Below are 16,836 nucleotides of genomic sequence, written 5' to 3' on the forward strand. Positions count from 1 at the left end.
TTGTTTCTTGGATTGTGTACCATTGACCCTTGTGTACAGAAAGTGGAAGTACTGTTTCATAACTTCTGCTGAGGGTGCACACTGAGTTAATGATGAGTATTAGAGAGGCTGTAACATCCTGTACAACATGCTTCCAGTTTACTGTTTGACCTCAGGCAGCACTGGACAAACGTGTGCTCATCAAAAATCTTTTGCAAGCAGGAAGATTTACAGGATTGTTTTGAACATGTTTTTTTTTTTTTTTTATTGATTTTATTTCCTACTGTTGTGCCATTAAAATAATGAAATGTTTTAATAAAGTTTTAAATTCCTTCCTGTCATCTTATTTGCCAACAGACCAATATGGTAGGTCTGGACCGTCTTCCTAATAGTCCAGATCACCCTGTTGTCCCTCTTAGAATACCGTCACTGCAGGGGGTTAACTTGTACTTATCCAAGCAGAATTAGGAATGAGGCATTTAAAAAAAGAGCAAAGCCAAAGAGAAGATTCATGGATTTACTGAGAGGGCATGCTGAGGGTTGGTGTGTCCGAAGAGGGTGCAAGAGAGAGGGTGGGTGGAGTTAAATCAGGGAGCAGCCAAAAGAAGTAGTTACAAGACATCAGCTTTTTGCTTTAGGTCTGTAGTTCTAATGTGACTGTTTCTGAATATTACTTTAGGGTTATGAACATATTTTTGGTTTTATTCAAAGTGCTTACATACTGATATTCAAAGGTACAAAATTACTTGGCTAATACCCTGTGAAAATGTTGTTTATTTTAAAAGGGTGAAGTATTTCCTCTATCATTTATTTATTTATAGTATTGTACGGTAATGACACTACATTTGGCTTGAAGTTTAATCCACTTCTCCCACACGTGAGATAAGCACCAAGCGGGAGCTCTTTTTTTTTTTTTTTTTTTTTTAAATTATAAAACTGCCACAGTGTGAAGTAAACTCACTTACACATGCAAACAAAGACGTGACCTTCGAACTCTTCCCTTAGAGACCTTTGACCCTGAGCTGTTAGTCAACCTGGATTTTCAAATCCAACTATCTCTCACGCAGTATGAGCGTGTGAGAGATTGTTTAGTAGAGAAATACTACAGCTTGCAGTGACTAAATTACTTTGAGTTTTCACTTCTAATAAGGACATTGTGATTTTATCCAATGCTAACACAAAGGGAGGAGGAGGATTTACTGCCACATATACTAAAATAACAAAGTGATGATAAAAACAGCCTATTTTATAGAGACGAGCCTCCGTACATATTCTAAATATGTATCAGTGTTTTTGCACAACATATTAGGAATATTGCACTCCTGCAAACAAAGGGTTTGTTTGGGTTTTGTAGCAAGATGGTAATAAAGGAGGGAAAAAGTAGATATAGTCCTGGTGCTGTGTTGTTGCCTATCAATAACCCTGTCCAGCTCTCATATAAGACAGTATCGCGTCCACATTCTTGAGTCTTTGTTGGACACAAACTTTCTCATGCCACCCTGGAGGAGCCAGACTACCCGTGCAACCTGAATGTTATCAGTAATGACAAGGACACTACCAAAGATCAAAACTAGAGACAACTAAAGTCTGATATAGCTCATCTGCTATTTGTGTGAGAATTGAAGGGGCTTAATAAATTGAAAAGTTAACAGCTATCTATGGTATTGGCCTGCATTACACTCACTGTGTACGCGAGCATTCCCTGATGCTTGACACAGCGAAGAAAGGGAATTTTACACAGATGCACAAACTTCTGTAGTGCCACATATGGTCTAACATGCAGTAATTACATGGCATTAGTTAATTTGTGTACATAGAGCATATGTTGACCCAGCATATATAAACACGCTGACAGAACTAGTGCAACATCAAAGACTTCCCTAAACCTCAGCTGATACCTCTCTGCAATCACTCGACTGGAAATGTGGGACTGCGTGCGTTTGACAGGCGGAGCGCAGCAGCTCTTATCCGGGCTGTTGTTTGTTGGTATACTGCTGCATTAGCATTTCCACTCAAACCATGTGCTGTCTCTGAAATATGGAAGAAAACAGAAAAAGCTGTTGGGGATTATTGGAGTGAAAGCTGCAGAGGCATAAATGGAGCCATTTGTTCCCGTTCTGCTCTTTTATTTGAAATGTTTGAACTTTTGCCTAAATTTTTTTTTTTTTTTTTTTTTAATTGTAATGTTTCCTCTAATCTGGTTTGATCCAAGACAATTGTCAACTGTGGAGGACAATAAAGTAACAGTAGTCCTGTGTCTAAGAATTGTCTCCTTTGCCTGGCCTTCTTCCCTTTTCTTTCCAAAAATAATATCAAAGATAATTTTTCCTCCATAAAATCACTATATCAGTTTTTGAAACATTCCTCAGCCTCAAAGTCAGGGTCGCCAGGTTGTAGTAACTGAAAAGATAAAAATAATTGCACATTATATTATGTTAGCGAAGTAAGTGCTTGAAATGGGTCACAAAATTAAGTTTAGAGTTGATCTTAAAGAAGACGTGCTTACACACCGGATTAAATCTGCACTCATGTCAGGTCTATGAAGCTGGGAACTGATATTCACACAGCCACCTCGTGCCTTTTTGTGGCACGTAGACAGGATGGCATTGGAAAAAAAAAATGGAAGAACGTGCTGAACTGTGTTCACTTCAGTCCAGTTTTAGGTTTCCTGCAGAACAAGTGTGTTGGCATGGAAGTATGAGTGTTGACTATATACAGATTATCACCCAGCACACTAGAGACGGAGCTTTTAGCCTTACTAGTTGTTTTACTGTATACGCTGTTGGTTTTTAAACTATTAAAGTAAAGGGATTCTGAAAGCTAAGTGTGATTTACAAATTATTTAAATGTGTAGCTGTGTGCAGTTTGTAGATCAAACCATTGACGGTTGGGGGGAGAAAGGTGCATAAACTTAGTTGTAAACTGTCTGCAGCTGTGCCATTGTGCGAGTGCTGCTAGCCTAAATTCACAGCCATGGCGCTACCGGATCGGGCTTGCGAGCAGTCCTTATTGCAAGTATTCAGGATGTTTTTTTTTATTAGTCCTTTATTGATCCAGGTAAAAAAAAATCTCATTGAGATTAAAAATCTAATTTCCAAGAGACCTGGCATCATGGCAACAAAAGTCAAGCGAGGGACAACATGAAGGCGCCTGCTCACTTGTGGCTCTGTATCTAAAATGTTCGACAGCTTGACTTCAAGAGTTTAATCAATTACTTTTTATTTAATTGAGATAAAGTAGTTCTTCTGACTTAGTAAGATGTTTTTTGTGTTTTACATTGCAGGTATAAAAACGAACAAAAAAACAAAAAAAAATAACATGACTATAATACTGAATATGAATTCATTGTAATACATGGTGTAGTTATTGTGCAACCAAACATTGTGTTTAGGAGGTACACATGAACTGTGTACTCTCTGTACAATGTGTTCTGATAATGTGTCCGTGGTGCAAATTGAGCTGATGTTAGGTTCTGCTGCTGTGGTCTCTTGCGATTGGTTGGAGTTAATTAAATCCCCTCCCTCTTGGAAACTTGTGGAAATGAGTGGACGCAATGTCAGTACTGGTCCACAAGTTTAAGATTATGAGTTTCAGGAGTTTAGGGCTGGATTATTTTAGCAAACGTGGGGGTGTAGATGGCTGAGATGAGACTTTGCAGGAATGCACCATCATCTGGAGGTGCATTGAACTTGAACTACACGTGGCTGCCCTTAACCGTTCCCAGTGGCCCTAGAAGGTGTCTGCGGTTGTACCGACCAGTGTGTTAATTATCCACCGCTCGCTCTAAGCTGGGCCTTGTTTGAACCTCAGTGTCTCCACGGTAACTGTAACCAACAGTTACGCAAGCTTGACAACGGCAGCCCTCGATGACCCACATTCCAGCAGTAAATCACAACGCGCACACATTCCCGACTCCACCCTTGCCTATCGAAACTGTTCTCAGTGTTTCCACTCGACGGGGAAGTAGAGGCGACGAGTTAGAAAGAGGCGGGGAACGTTTTCACTTCTGTCGGCCACTTTTCTATTTTCCTGTTTTTTCTATATGGAACAAAGTCCACAAACTGTGCAGAATCAGTGTAGTTGAATCTTTTGTTTTAAGTCTTTCTGCACACGCTCCTCAGCCTCAGATTAAATGCTCGAATTTGTTTGTTTGCATCCCCTATTAGAAGCTGGCATGTGAGTTGTTTTGTTGGCATGCTGACAGAAAAGATATCTGCGGTCTAGGAGATCCACAGTGAAGACACAACATCTTTCCTGCCATAATAAAATGTAACAATTTCTTATGAAGTAAACCTTAAAGACACACTCTCTCAGTGCTTACTCTGTCCTCTGAGAATATATATAACTGTAACCTCCTGACCAATTGGTTCTCTAAAAATGACATCACTATTCATGAAACGTTACTTGGACCATGGTGCTCGAGTAGTATCTGCGTTCTGTTTCACTGAAAACCACCAGTTATGAGCAGTTTTGCTCCACAGGTTCATCCACTTGTCATGGCATTCACCTTAAAGTGGCAATATTTAATGCTGAACTTAAGAAGGCATGCATCCTCCCATGATGCCACAAACCAATCAGTGTCTGTGAGAAACTACATATGGCTTTGTGTGTTCATAGCTGCCTTCATATTACTTAAATATCTTTCCACAGGTTTGTCTCTCGCTTTCAATTTGTTTTTGTCCCCTAGAGTGAGATACAATCACCTACTTTTTCAGAGTAATAGCGGCTACTAGCTATGCAATGTTGGCAAGCTCCTGAATACCTAAGATCTTTCTCTGGTGGCGGTTATGATGAAATATGAGGCCAGATTTACTGCTGAGCCATAACATATGCATGTGTGCGCACAGGCTGCGAGCTACAGTTGCTGCGTCAGCACAGCGTTGCATACATACATCAGGTTTAACACATTCTTGTTCTGTAGTACACTCTGTAGCAGATGGAAAGGAAATGTTTACATGTAGGCAGTGAATTTGTACACATGTAGAGAAAATAGCCCTGGGTAGCTGTGTAACACAGACTGTGTGTGTGTTCTGGAGAGGTTTCCTTAGATCTGCAGTGTGCTGAGGTAGAGTAGATAAGTAAGTTGGAACACATTAAATCAGTGTGCAGATCAGGAAGGTTCCTGGAAATAACATTTGGTACCAGTTATATACAAATGACTTTAAGTAAAGATTTAATTCAAAGTAAACTGGAACTAATCTGTGTTGAATTGCTTTAAAGGGACCTATTACGCTCACTTATGACCTCAAATATACTTCACACGTATACTTGTTTTTTCAGAAGTTTTTCTGAAATGACATGCCTCATGGTTGTGATATCTTCAGTATTTAATATGATATTTGGACGGGAACATTCATCTTGTCTATTTAAGAACTGGTGTCACTGAAGTAAATTGTGGTGCTCAAAACTTGATGCATGTGGGCTGACAGTCCATATTGGTGAATAACTGATCAGCCTTCTTTTCCTGTCGTCGCACAACCTGCTGACACACTCGGCTCTCTGGATCTCAGCCAGCCTTGCTTTTTTGCTCTCCCGCCACAGTTGAGGCTGCTGAGCAGCCACCTTAAGAGCGTTGTCCTGCATTAATAATAAGTCTGAGCTACTGTTTATGCCCTATTTTTTTCAGTCTTCAATGTTAACATCCAAGTATTTGTTTATGCTCTGCATGTAAATGCAATTGTGTTGAATGTAGATGTTTGGTTTATTTTTGTAATTTGCGGCTTGTATAAACAGAATTAGTGACTCTCTTCCTGTGTTTTTTCTAAAAGGACCTGGAGTTCCATGGCGTGATGAGGTTCTACTTCCAGGACCGGGTCGCCGGTAACTTTGCTACCAAGTGCATCAGAGTATCCAGCACAGCGACAACGCAGGACGTCATTGAAACGTTAGCAGAGAAGTTCAGACCAGACATGAGGATGCTGTCCTCACCAAAATACTCCTTGTACGAGGTCCATGTCAGTGGCGGTGAGTCCCACAGATTTCTGTTGCAAGGAAAAGCACGACAGACTTTACAGAATCAAATTAATCGTAAAAATGTAGAGTAGGAAATGGATGGCTCTCAGGTGAAACGGTCTTTCTGTGTCTGTGTTAGAAGAGCGTCAGCTGGACCTGGACGAGAAGCCTCTTGTTGTGCAGCTGAACTGGAACAAAGACGACAGAGAAGGACGCTTTGTCCTGAAGAATGAGAACGACATCCTGCCCAAGGTCAGCTGCTCCGACTGTTTGGTCCAAGTGTTCACTGTTAATCATTAAGCTTACTAGCGAGATGAATTATTCTTCCATTCATCCGTAGCCTGTCAAGGAAAAACAAATCATTTTAAATCACTTTGTTTAGCTCTTCAAGATCCCAAAGATACGAATGCGCATTGGAAAGCCACCAGTTGCCACTAGAATATAATCAGACTGTATATAAAGGATGGATGCTGCTTGGTTAATGAAGGGCTTTCAAAGTTGCCATCCAGGTATTTTGAAACCAAATGTGACAAGTGAGTGTCTGATTTGGCTTTAAAAACTGAAAAGGTATGCTCACTGGCTAAGGACTTGTAATCAGCTTCATTTTCCAATAGGGAAGCTACTTCTATATGTGATACTGCCTTTAAATGCAACATAGTGTTTCCTACACAGACTTTACTTCAGCAAGCTGCTCAGGTATATTTAGCAACCCTCCTTATTTATTTTCTTGGTATTTTTCATTTGCTCTCATGTTTTGTACCAGCTGGCTTGCTCCCAGGTTACACTTATGGTCCTTAATATCTTTCAGCTGCTTCTTCAGGTTGCCTTTTCAAACTGTGATCTTTTCTATAGTTTTCATATCTTTATCCCACTAACCCTAACCAATTTTAATGATAATAAATGATGCATTTTTAATTTGTAATGTAATAAAAAAAAATTAGAAAATGATGAAGCGTAAAAATCTGTGAAGTGTACGACTCAATTTTCGGCGACTCAATGTGCATAAAAAATTCGCTCTACCAACAGCCTCATCCAGCCTCCCAAAAGTTTTTGTGCTTTAAAAGTAGAATGTATTATTGTTTACAGGGACACTAATCAGTACTATTTGTGATAAGAGGTGGTGAGATTTTCACTGACCACTCTGATCTGAACCTGGAGCAGGTGGAGGTGTAGTTTACGTCTTCCTGCTCGCTGACGATGCAGAGCATGATAGCAATTACCAGTCTTAGAATGGGGAACTGACGTCCAACCTCTGGATGAGAGGCCTATTGGGCAGACAGCTGATTATGCTTCTTGATAATTCATTTGTCTTAATTTAACAGCCTGTGGTGAGCACTGCAGTGTGTCTATTTGAACTTGTAAGAGGCGTTTTGCTCAGGTTTTAGTGGGTTTTAAAAGTCCTTGTTGGCCCTCAGTCAAATTTGGACATTTTGGCGTTCTCGAATGTCACAAAGATGCTGAAGATTTTCTTCTTTTCCTTGCTCACTTTGCTCATGTGCCACTTATTCACCCACAAATGAGTGCATCTATAGCAGTTTCTCACTCAGCCTCACTCTCTTGTTTTTCTAGAAGAGTCAGAGTAATGGGCCTGAGAAGGAGAAGGACGGTGTGATACAGAACTTCAAGAGGACTCTGTCCAAGAAGGAGAAGAAGAAGGAAAAGAGGAGGGAGAAGGAATTCGCCAGAATCCCTGATGGAGACGATCAGACACTGAGTCGCGAGGACGGGTAACACACTCATTCATCTTACATCCTGACAGTCCTCAGAGATTCTTTTTCTTTTCCTTAATGCGAGGAAAAGCACAGAACACTCCAGAAAATGACAGAATAGTGATTTAAACTTATGACCTTTCTGTTCCTTCATCTGACTCCTTTTTTTCCTGCATTTCTTTTTCTGTCCCATTTATTCTTTGGTTTAGAGATAACCTGGCAGCAGAGGTTTATAAAGACATGCCGGAGACCAGCTTTACCAGGACGATCTCCAACCCAGAGGTGGTGATGAAGAGGAGACGCCAGCAGAAACTGGAGAAACGCATGCAGGAGTTCATGAGCAGCGATGGGAGGCCAGACTCGGGTACTTCTTAGAATTTGCAAATACCTTGTTTACGAGTTTATTCAGACCCTTTTCTCCTAATCCCAACATGAGCTCGGATTACCAACTGTGCCTAGTCTCGTAGGTGTATTAGTTCAGGGGTGGGTAGAGGAAAAACCAATAGATGTATAACAAACACATTCATTCCCAATTAGAAAGCCTGCACCGCATTTATGTTAAAATTAAAAAGCATATAGTGCCATTAGATCCAAAATGTAGAAGTGTTAAAGTGTTTTGTTTCACTTTTTAATGATGAGACAAGAGATGGAGCTCAGAGGACAGTATGTTTAATGATCCCTTGTGTACTTAAGTTTTTGCTGAAGTCAGAACACATTGGCTCACATGGTCATTTTACAGGTGGTATTACTTTAAAATAATGAGACCGTCAACATCAAAGGCTAAAGTGATATATTGTTACAGTCATGCGGAAAAGAGAGCACAGGACTCTAGAGTCCACAGTCACAGCTTCCATAGGACTTAAGAGGGCAAGTAGCAGCCAAGTGCTGCTAATCAAATGGACAAATTCACTGATCATCAACAAGTATGAGCACCTCTGGTTTGGAGTGTTCAGGTGTGTGTTGCCACCATCTTCCCAGGAGTTAATGTTCCAACAAATTCAATCCAAGGTCAGAGTAACTGCAAAAACCCCAGAATCTTAAATGTTAAAATTCATGATGATATTTGTTGGAGTAAACAGTAAATTGACCTAAATATGAAAATCAGCTGTGAATACTGACTTTTTATGTCACAAACCCAAATGGCACAGCCAGAGAGGGACCCGGATTGGCTCCAAAACAAGTCTGAATGTCCTTGTGTGGCTTAAAGGAAACCTGATGTGAACCCTGGAGATAATCTGCAGCGTGACCTGAACGTCGCAGTTCACTGCGGCTCCTTATCTGGTGTGGCAGGGCATGAGAAAGCAAGTTAAATTCTGTGAATCCAGGTGTGCACATCTGCTTGAGTGGTGTTTATATAACATGCGGATTAGCGGCCCACTTTTTGTTATTAGTGAATTGTTTTCACTGCTCATCGCTAATCACTCACGCCCACATCAGCTGCTTCCCAGAAGTGCCATATGCCGTTGGAGCGTCTCACGCTGACATGTTTACGCACACAGACATACGTCGGGGACGTGCCGAATGAATGAAACAAACATGCTGACTGGTTCAGCGTGTGACTCAGGCATTACCTAATCACTCTGCCAGACAGACAGATGGACGAGTGAAACGGCTCTAAAAACGGCTCAAACCACTGTCCGCATGCACATGCAGCCGGTGAGGCAGGACGGCCGGTGGTTAGACGGTGACGTTCTCCCAGCAGAAAGCGCTATTTTAAAAAAAAACACAACAAAACCCTTATTTTATGTAATGAAAATCCTTTTTGTTCTGCTGAAGCCTTCTTTTGTGGGATTTACAAAGGTGATCATTTTCAGTTGACACGTCCCCATTACATGGCTACATGTTCCACCAGATGAAAGTTGTTATAAGCATTACATTTATTGCTTTTCCCCAAACTCATCTAAAAGTGTACGCAAGAAAGTTTAAAGTCCAGGTAAAGCAGACAGAAATGAGAGCCCGAGAACTGACAGAAGTTTGAAAAGTGGGAGTCTGCTAGTACCATTACATTGGCTATATTAAATGCAGTAAAAATGCAGTAAATGTGGAAAAATACACCTAAGTTCACTGAAATAAAAAACTAGAACTAGGTGTGAAACAGTATTTAGTGCTTTTGCATTCAGAACTAACACACTCTGTCTCTGCAGGAGGCACTTTGAGGATATACGCTGACAGTCTGAAGCCCAATATCCCGTATAAAACCATCCTCCTCTCCACGAGAGACACAGCTGACTTTGCTGTGGTGGAGGCTCTGGAGAAGTATGGACTAGAGAAGGAGAACCCCAAAGAGTACTGCATTGCTCGGGTAAGTTTGCTTTCTCTCACCACAACACACACACACACACACACACACACACACACACACACACACACACACACACACACACACACACACACACACACAAACAAATCCTTCTGTCTTTAAAAATCACTAAACCCATCTTGCCACCTTCTCACGCTCCCAGTAAACACATCCATCAACACCATAAAATCTGCTTTGTTCTCGCTAAAATTAAAATCGAGTTAAATTAGGTTTAGTTCCTCCAGCTGCAGCAAATTCCATCAAACCCACGTTAACAGTAACAGAGTTTGAGCTCTTTGTCACAGTTTAATATGTGATTTTATTTTTGAGTACACTGCGTGATGTTCACAGCTCATATTTGATCTTCATGGTTAGAGGTGTAATGTTTCCAAAACCATGTTTCCGTTTTGCCAGACTAGCATACTTTAACAGTTCCACATGGAACTCATCGTGAGATTGGACATTTGTATCGCCATTTCTGTTGTCGTCTGAGAATTGTTACACCGTTAATCCTATTTCTCTGCACTATACAACCTCCACGCTCCGAATTCAGTAATAAACACCTTTATCATCCTCCTGAGAGGCTGTGGAAAGTTAAGTGCCACAAGGGTCACCACTGCTGTCAGTAAACACTGTAACAGCTTCCAGTAGAGGAGCCTGCTACATTTTGCCATAAAGATTTTTGGTCCCTTTTTAAATAAAGATGACTAATAAAAGTTAGGAAAAAAAAATCCATGCCCACTTCACAGGAACGGCAGATTGAAAAGGAAAGCTTAAGGAATGCAGCTCAGTTACTTTCAGACTGAGTGCCACAGTAGCAGCAGATGCTCTAAGGTGTGTGTGTGTGTGTGTGTGTGTGTGTGTGTGTGTGTGTGTGTGTGTGTGTGTGTGTGTGTGTGTGTGTGTGTGTGTGTGTGTGTGTGTGTGTGTGTGTGTGTGTGTGTGTGTGTGTGTGTGTGTGTGTGTGTGTGTGTGTGTGTGTTAGACTGTGACGGTGAACTTGGCTCACAGCCTGTCTCCTATCTGTCCTCTCAGCTTTTGCCAGTCGTATAAAACAACTGTCAATACACTGGAAGATCCTCCAGAGACAATAACACACACACACACACACACACACACACACACAGGTAGGGTTACTTTTAAAGGTACCTTTTCACTTTACAGTGTTGTTACTATTTTGAAGTGATCTGTTACATTACAGGGTTGTCTACTTACAAAAGTAACTCATCATTGTGCTTTGCTTTACCAAAACTGCACAGCCCTCATATGGTTACATTGTACAGAGGCCATGTGATCTCATAATTGACATTGATAGCACATCGTAACTAGTAACAAGCTCACTAGTTTCCCTTTTCAGCTGAGCTAACTTGTTAGCTGTTGTGTGTTTGGAGCTTTTCCTTTGACTAGTGTTACTGCTGCGAGGTCTGGCCTGTTGAAAAGGTGTGTCCAGCACAGTTCAGCTAAACTCCCTGCACAGATCTCCAATACTTCCTCAGTGACAGCTGGCTGTGTAAAAATTGCCTTAAGTAATTAACACATTTTTGACAGGACAGTGTGCAAAATGGAGTGATGTGTTGAGGCGGAGGCAGACTGACTCATCCTTGGGTCTGCATCGTTAAGTGTTGTTCGAGCACAGGCCAGTGTGGGAGTTTGGGACAGTCACTGACTGTGCCTAGTGCGAGTTCACCCTACAGTGCAGGGTTCAGGAGGTCGGCAACAATGAGAAATACCAGAAACTGGTAAACACTATCCACCCACTCGTCCTTTTTTTTCCTTATCTGCATCACGGGAGCATTAATCTAAGCATAGCTATCAAAAACTAACAACCACCACTGCCTCCAGCTCTTCTGGAGAGCTGAAAACTAGGTATTGCGTCATGTCTGTGTAGGTTCTCAGTTGTCCAGGTCATGATAGTCTAAGGCACTGAAAAAGAAGGCCAGTTTTTTTTTGTTTTGTTTTGTTTTTAATCTTTCATCCTGTGAAACAATCAAGAAGTCTCTTTGAGGTGAAACATCTTCAAAGAACTTAAAGAAGTCCAGTCACCTTCTTTTTAAGCTCTGTATTGCATCCTGTGACTTCTCTGGAGATGTCATCTTGTCAGATGTAGTTAAATGACCTCATCTGTGAGGCTTAAAGGAGCCTGAACCACATTACATCAGTCATTTGTGTGTAAGGCGGGACTGAGATTACACAATATTGTTGTTTGTTGTAATGGTTAATGTGTCAGGTTAAGAGATTATTGAGTTGGAGACATGATGAGCTGCTCGTTGCTCCCCTATTGGCTTTCAAAATTTAAGTGATATCATCAGGAAGGAAATGCTGGCTAGGGATTTCCAGAAAGAAAAATACACACAGTGGTGACGTGTATGATCCTGGTGATCTTCTTATTCATTGATTTTCACATTTCCTCCATCAGCTCATATTAGTCAAGGTCACTGAAGTTGAGGAAAACTTTTTTTTTTTTTTTTTCCCCCTTTAACCTTTGTGCAATTATCAACCTACAAGGGTTTTGCAGGTTTAAATTGGACATTTTGGAGGCGACGACATGTGTAACCTGTAACCACTAACACAGTTAGTGTGTCTTTTCTATCTTTTTCACAAAGTTATTGAGTAAATTATTATTATTTTTTTTGGTCAGGAATTTTATTGGTGGTTTTTCTCTGTGGGCAGGCCAAAGCCTCTTTGGCTATCCCTGGACACTGCTCGACGAGTAGAAGGATGAACTGTCGAACACATTGCACATTTGTTCTGTGTTTCAATCAGCTGATATTGTGTAGTATGAATCCAGACAGCATTCGGTGGAAACAAAGTTTTACAGCCTGTATTTATGATCTTTTTCTTCTGGTACTACCCATAGCCACAGGTGATGGTAAGAGCATAGCCCTGCCAGTTAATTAAAACCTATGCCCCTAAGCTCACCAGAACTTAGCAGTACTGAAGATGCTGTAGAAGCCCACTTGTCGCTCTCCCACTTTCCATTGTTCCCCCACTTGTGAACGTCACCCTAAGGTACTTGAGATGCTCCACTTGAGACAGTAGCGCTTCCTCAAAACAATCCATCTCTTACTGAATACCAGGGCCTCAGACTTGAGGTGCTAATCCCCCCCCACCCCAAACTCTGCTCTGCACTCAGCTGCAAACTGAACCAGTACAAGCTGCAGGTCAGCGCACATTTTTAGACGGTGTGATGTGGAAAAACAGGATTAGTGGCTGACGTCTTTTCTTTATATTGTGTCTTGGAAAACTAGTTAATGGGGGTTATGGACCGTGTGGACATGGGAAAACAACCAATTTTTAAACTGCAACATCTGGAGATGTTATAACATGTTGTTTAATAAGTCAAAAATAAGCACAGCTGCATGAAATGTGAATAAACTATGAATTGATTTGCTGTTCGTCTCCTTTTATTTGCAGCAAGATGATAAGTCGGGCAAGGAGGTGATTCTGGACGATAATGAGTGTCCACTGCAGATCTTCAGGGACTGGCCTGCTGATAGAGGTAAAAGACACACTCAGGCACTTGTCCCCTCTCTTCTTGGTCACTATCGCCCCCTGCTGCTGGTTTACTGAAATTAGATTTTTTTTTAAATGTAATTTGACCATTGATCTTCTTACTGTATATTAACATGTGAAATCTCTGCTGAGAGTACAGGTGGTAAAATTTAGTCTTCCTCATTTTCAGGGGCATTAGTGTTCCAGTTGAAGAAGAGACCTCCGGACTACCAGGGGAGGAAGGGAAGGAAAGGGGATGACAAGGGCCTCAGAGGGAAGGACAGCTCGCTGCCTCCTGAGAAACTGCCTTATCTAGTGGAGCTGAGCCCAGGTAGGACCACAACACTATCATATGTGACCCTTCGTCTTTGCTGTCAGTGTTGGTAGGCATTACAGGTGACTAACAGGACCAGCGGAAGCAGCTTTTTTTTTTTTTTTTTTTTTGATTTGTTGTTGTAATGGCAAACAATGACCAACAGGCTGCAGTGTAGCTGCATTAAAAAACACTCAGGTTTGGTCAAAGGTGAGTCTGTCTTCGTGTTCCCTGCTGAGGTGAATGAAGCACATTATAATGCGGCTACATTATTGCTCCCACATCTTCTCACCACTTTCAGCTGTGTTGTGGTTTCTGTTCCTGCCACTGCAGCATTTTGTCAGTGTGTAAAAACCACTGCGGGCGGTTAACGATCACTGAAAGCTGCAGACAGCTCTTAAAAATAGCTGGAGATGTTGGCGCGTGCTACAGCTGCCTGACTTCCTTTTATCCCCCCATCAGAAAGAGCTGTAGCTTTTAATATGGATTCTTAAAGTTTCCAAAACACACGAGTGCGCTGTGAGAAGTCACAGAATAAAAAAGACTTGGACAATAGATCTTCAGCCTTTATGCTTGTTGCACTGAGGTTATACCTGCCTGAAGGGTTTCTAACATCAGATAATTCATTATTGGGGGATTATAGGGGAAACGTCTGGCAATTCTTGAGATTAAAGTGTAAAGTTATCAGGCAGAGATTGGTAAGAGTTATATGTAGGTGTTAGAACAAAAATGTCTTTCCTCAGTCACAGCAGCTGAGATCACTCTTTTAGACCACTCATGTATAATGAATCTCTTAATCATCATAATATTATTGTTGTTATTATTATTATTATTATTATTATTATTATTATTATTATTATTATTATTATTATTATTATTCAAAGGGGAAAAACTTGTCCTAATCTTAACAGCCACATCAAAGTCTTCATCATATTAGTTTATGATGAAGATGATTTAAAGAGCAAAAAGGTTAAACTTACTATGAAAAAGCTTCATTTGGTGAAATTGCTTACTGATGTAAGAGTATACGGGATAGGGACCACTCATACTGTAAGAGGTAAGTTACAGTGGTGTAATAACAGCTGGAATGCAGTACATAAAACCCCAGATTATTTGTTGTGAAAGCCTTTCGAAGGGCATTTTGGAGAAACCTACCCATGTCTTGTTAAATATGACACAACCCTAACAGCTTGTTTCATGCTACTGATCCCTCTCTTTCTTTATTGGGCTTTTTGTCATTCTTCCTCTCATGCCATTAACCTATCAGACCTGTTGGTGAACCCAATTCTTATCGGCACTTGAACTGGTTTGAACTGTGGTGCTGGAATGATATTGGCTCACCAGTGGGCCCTATCCAGGAATGTACTAACACGTCTACTTCATCTACTGTAAGGTTGACGGGTCACTGACTGTGGAAGACTGCCAGGATGGGAAATTGATTTGGTGGCTCTTCTAAATAACTGCTGCTTGGCAAAGTGTGTGTGTCTGTGTGAGTTGAGAGAGGGAGAGATTGTGTGTTAATTAACTGGACTTTTATCCACTTCTATTAAAAACAAAACAAAACACTGAGGTTACCCTGTAGAAGGCTTAAAATAAAAAGAAACTTGTCGTAAGCTGTGTCCTTTTTACTTTTAAATGACTTTCCAGTATTTAAGTGATGTCAGGGCTACTGAGGGAAGTCCTGTAACCACAAGTATACCCCTCAGTGTGTTTTCTTCATAGATTGTATTTAAAAGATGGGCATAAGGGATGTCTCAGCCTCAAGCTGAGAATTCTATCACCATCTAAGCTTTATGAAGCCAGATATGACGAACAGAGGGCAAAGCTGACTGTGGGGCATAGGCGAGCCACTATAAAGCATCACAATAGATGACTGGTTGGTGCTCTCCCCATTTTACAGCCTTTACAGCACCACCTGATTGAATGAGCACCACTCTGTCTGCTCTTGGATTTTAAACTAAAACCAAAATTTTACACTTTAAAAAAGCAGACCATTAACCTCAAGTTTGATTCTGAAAACACTTGAGGTGAGAAATAAACCACAAAGTCAACCAAAAATAACAAGTTTAAACAGATAAAGATGCATTAACCTCAAAGTCAGGGCAGGCAACGTAATGCCACCAAAATGCATACTTGTTTGGATCAGTGGTTAAACTGTTGGGAAGATCTTTTTTGTTATGACTTGTTTTAAGATATATACTCTGTAAACTAGACAATGCACACTGCAAGTAAATTGTAAATTCATCTACAGGACTGCTTTGTTTAATTCATTTAAAATTTGGACACTAGGACAAATGAACACAGTGAGAGCCCTTTTAAAATATCTTTGTGTGTGTGTGTGTGTGTGTGTGTGTGTGTGTGTGTGTGTGTGTGTGTGTGTGTGTGTGTGTGTGTGTGTGTGTGTGTGTGTGTGTGTGTGTGTGTGTGTGTGTGTGTGTGTGTGTGTGTGTGTGTGTGTGTGTGTTTGCCTGCTTTCCATGCAATTAACGGGTTAACAAGGTATTTTTTTTTCCCCTCCTTGCTGCATTTTCACCCTCTGCTATTTGTCTGTTTTCTTTCCCACCTTCTTTATGGCATGGTGCATATGCGTGTGTGTGTGTGTGTGTGTGTGTGTGTGTGCGTGTGGGGCCTGTGCATGTCTCCTCCTACCTCCGTGCCTGCCTGCCTGCCTAGGGCGAGGGAATCACTATGCCTACTACGCCTATCGGCACCACGAAGGTAAAAATCTACCGCACCTCCCTGTGTGTCTGTTGGTGGGGTCAAACTCCTCATTTGGCCAATAGTGGTCAAACAGCTCTGCTACATGTTGTAGATTTGATTTAGGCACTAGTACAGAGAGGTTACGAAAAAGTGATTTAAACAATTTATTTACATTTTACACGAGAGTTATTTAATACTTTCTGTGTTGGCATTAAAACAGTCAGTAACAGCTTAAATACATTTTAGGATATAAAGTTTTAATAAGAAATAGGATTTAACATTATATCCAGCCAATCAGAAGGAAAACTAAGACCTTTCTGGAAGCATTTTTGCAGATTGACATTCATTTTATTTGAAGGGTACACAAAACTACTAAATCAATTTATTTAACC

General features: G+C 40.9%; 1 protein-coding gene across 14 annotated transcripts in view; it reads left to right on the forward strand.

Moving 5' to 3' along the window:
- afdna (afadin, adherens junction formation factor a) overlaps positions 1 to 16,836 on the forward strand; it is a 116,780-nt gene that overhangs the window by 33,088 nt on the left and 66,856 nt on the right. For 10 of the 14 annotated variants that reach the window (XM_039598981.1, XM_039598977.1, XM_039598978.1 and 7 more), the window contains exons 2-9: positions 5,748 to 5,943; positions 6,071 to 6,183; positions 7,501 to 7,658; positions 7,850 to 8,004; positions 9,785 to 9,942; positions 13,354 to 13,438; positions 13,622 to 13,762; positions 16,418 to 16,462. In XM_039598981.1, coding sequence (XP_039454915.1) covers positions 5,748 to 5,943; positions 6,071 to 6,183; positions 7,501 to 7,658; positions 7,850 to 8,004; positions 9,785 to 9,942; positions 13,354 to 13,438; positions 13,622 to 13,762; positions 16,418 to 16,462 — 1,051 coding nt within the window. The remainder of the gene's footprint in view (positions 1 to 5,747; positions 5,944 to 6,070; positions 6,184 to 7,500; positions 7,659 to 7,849; positions 8,005 to 9,784; positions 9,943 to 13,353; positions 13,439 to 13,621; positions 13,763 to 16,417; positions 16,463 to 16,836) is intronic. The other 4 variants (XM_039598979.1, XM_039598989.1, XM_039598984.1 and 1 more) reach the window with 3 other exon arrangements.

The sequence above is a fragment of the Oreochromis aureus genome, linkage group 15, assembly GCF_013358895.1.
Source record: "Oreochromis aureus strain Israel breed Guangdong linkage group 15, ZZ_aureus, whole genome shotgun sequence".
Taxonomy (NCBI): domain Eukaryota; kingdom Metazoa; phylum Chordata; class Actinopteri; order Cichliformes; family Cichlidae; genus Oreochromis; species Oreochromis aureus.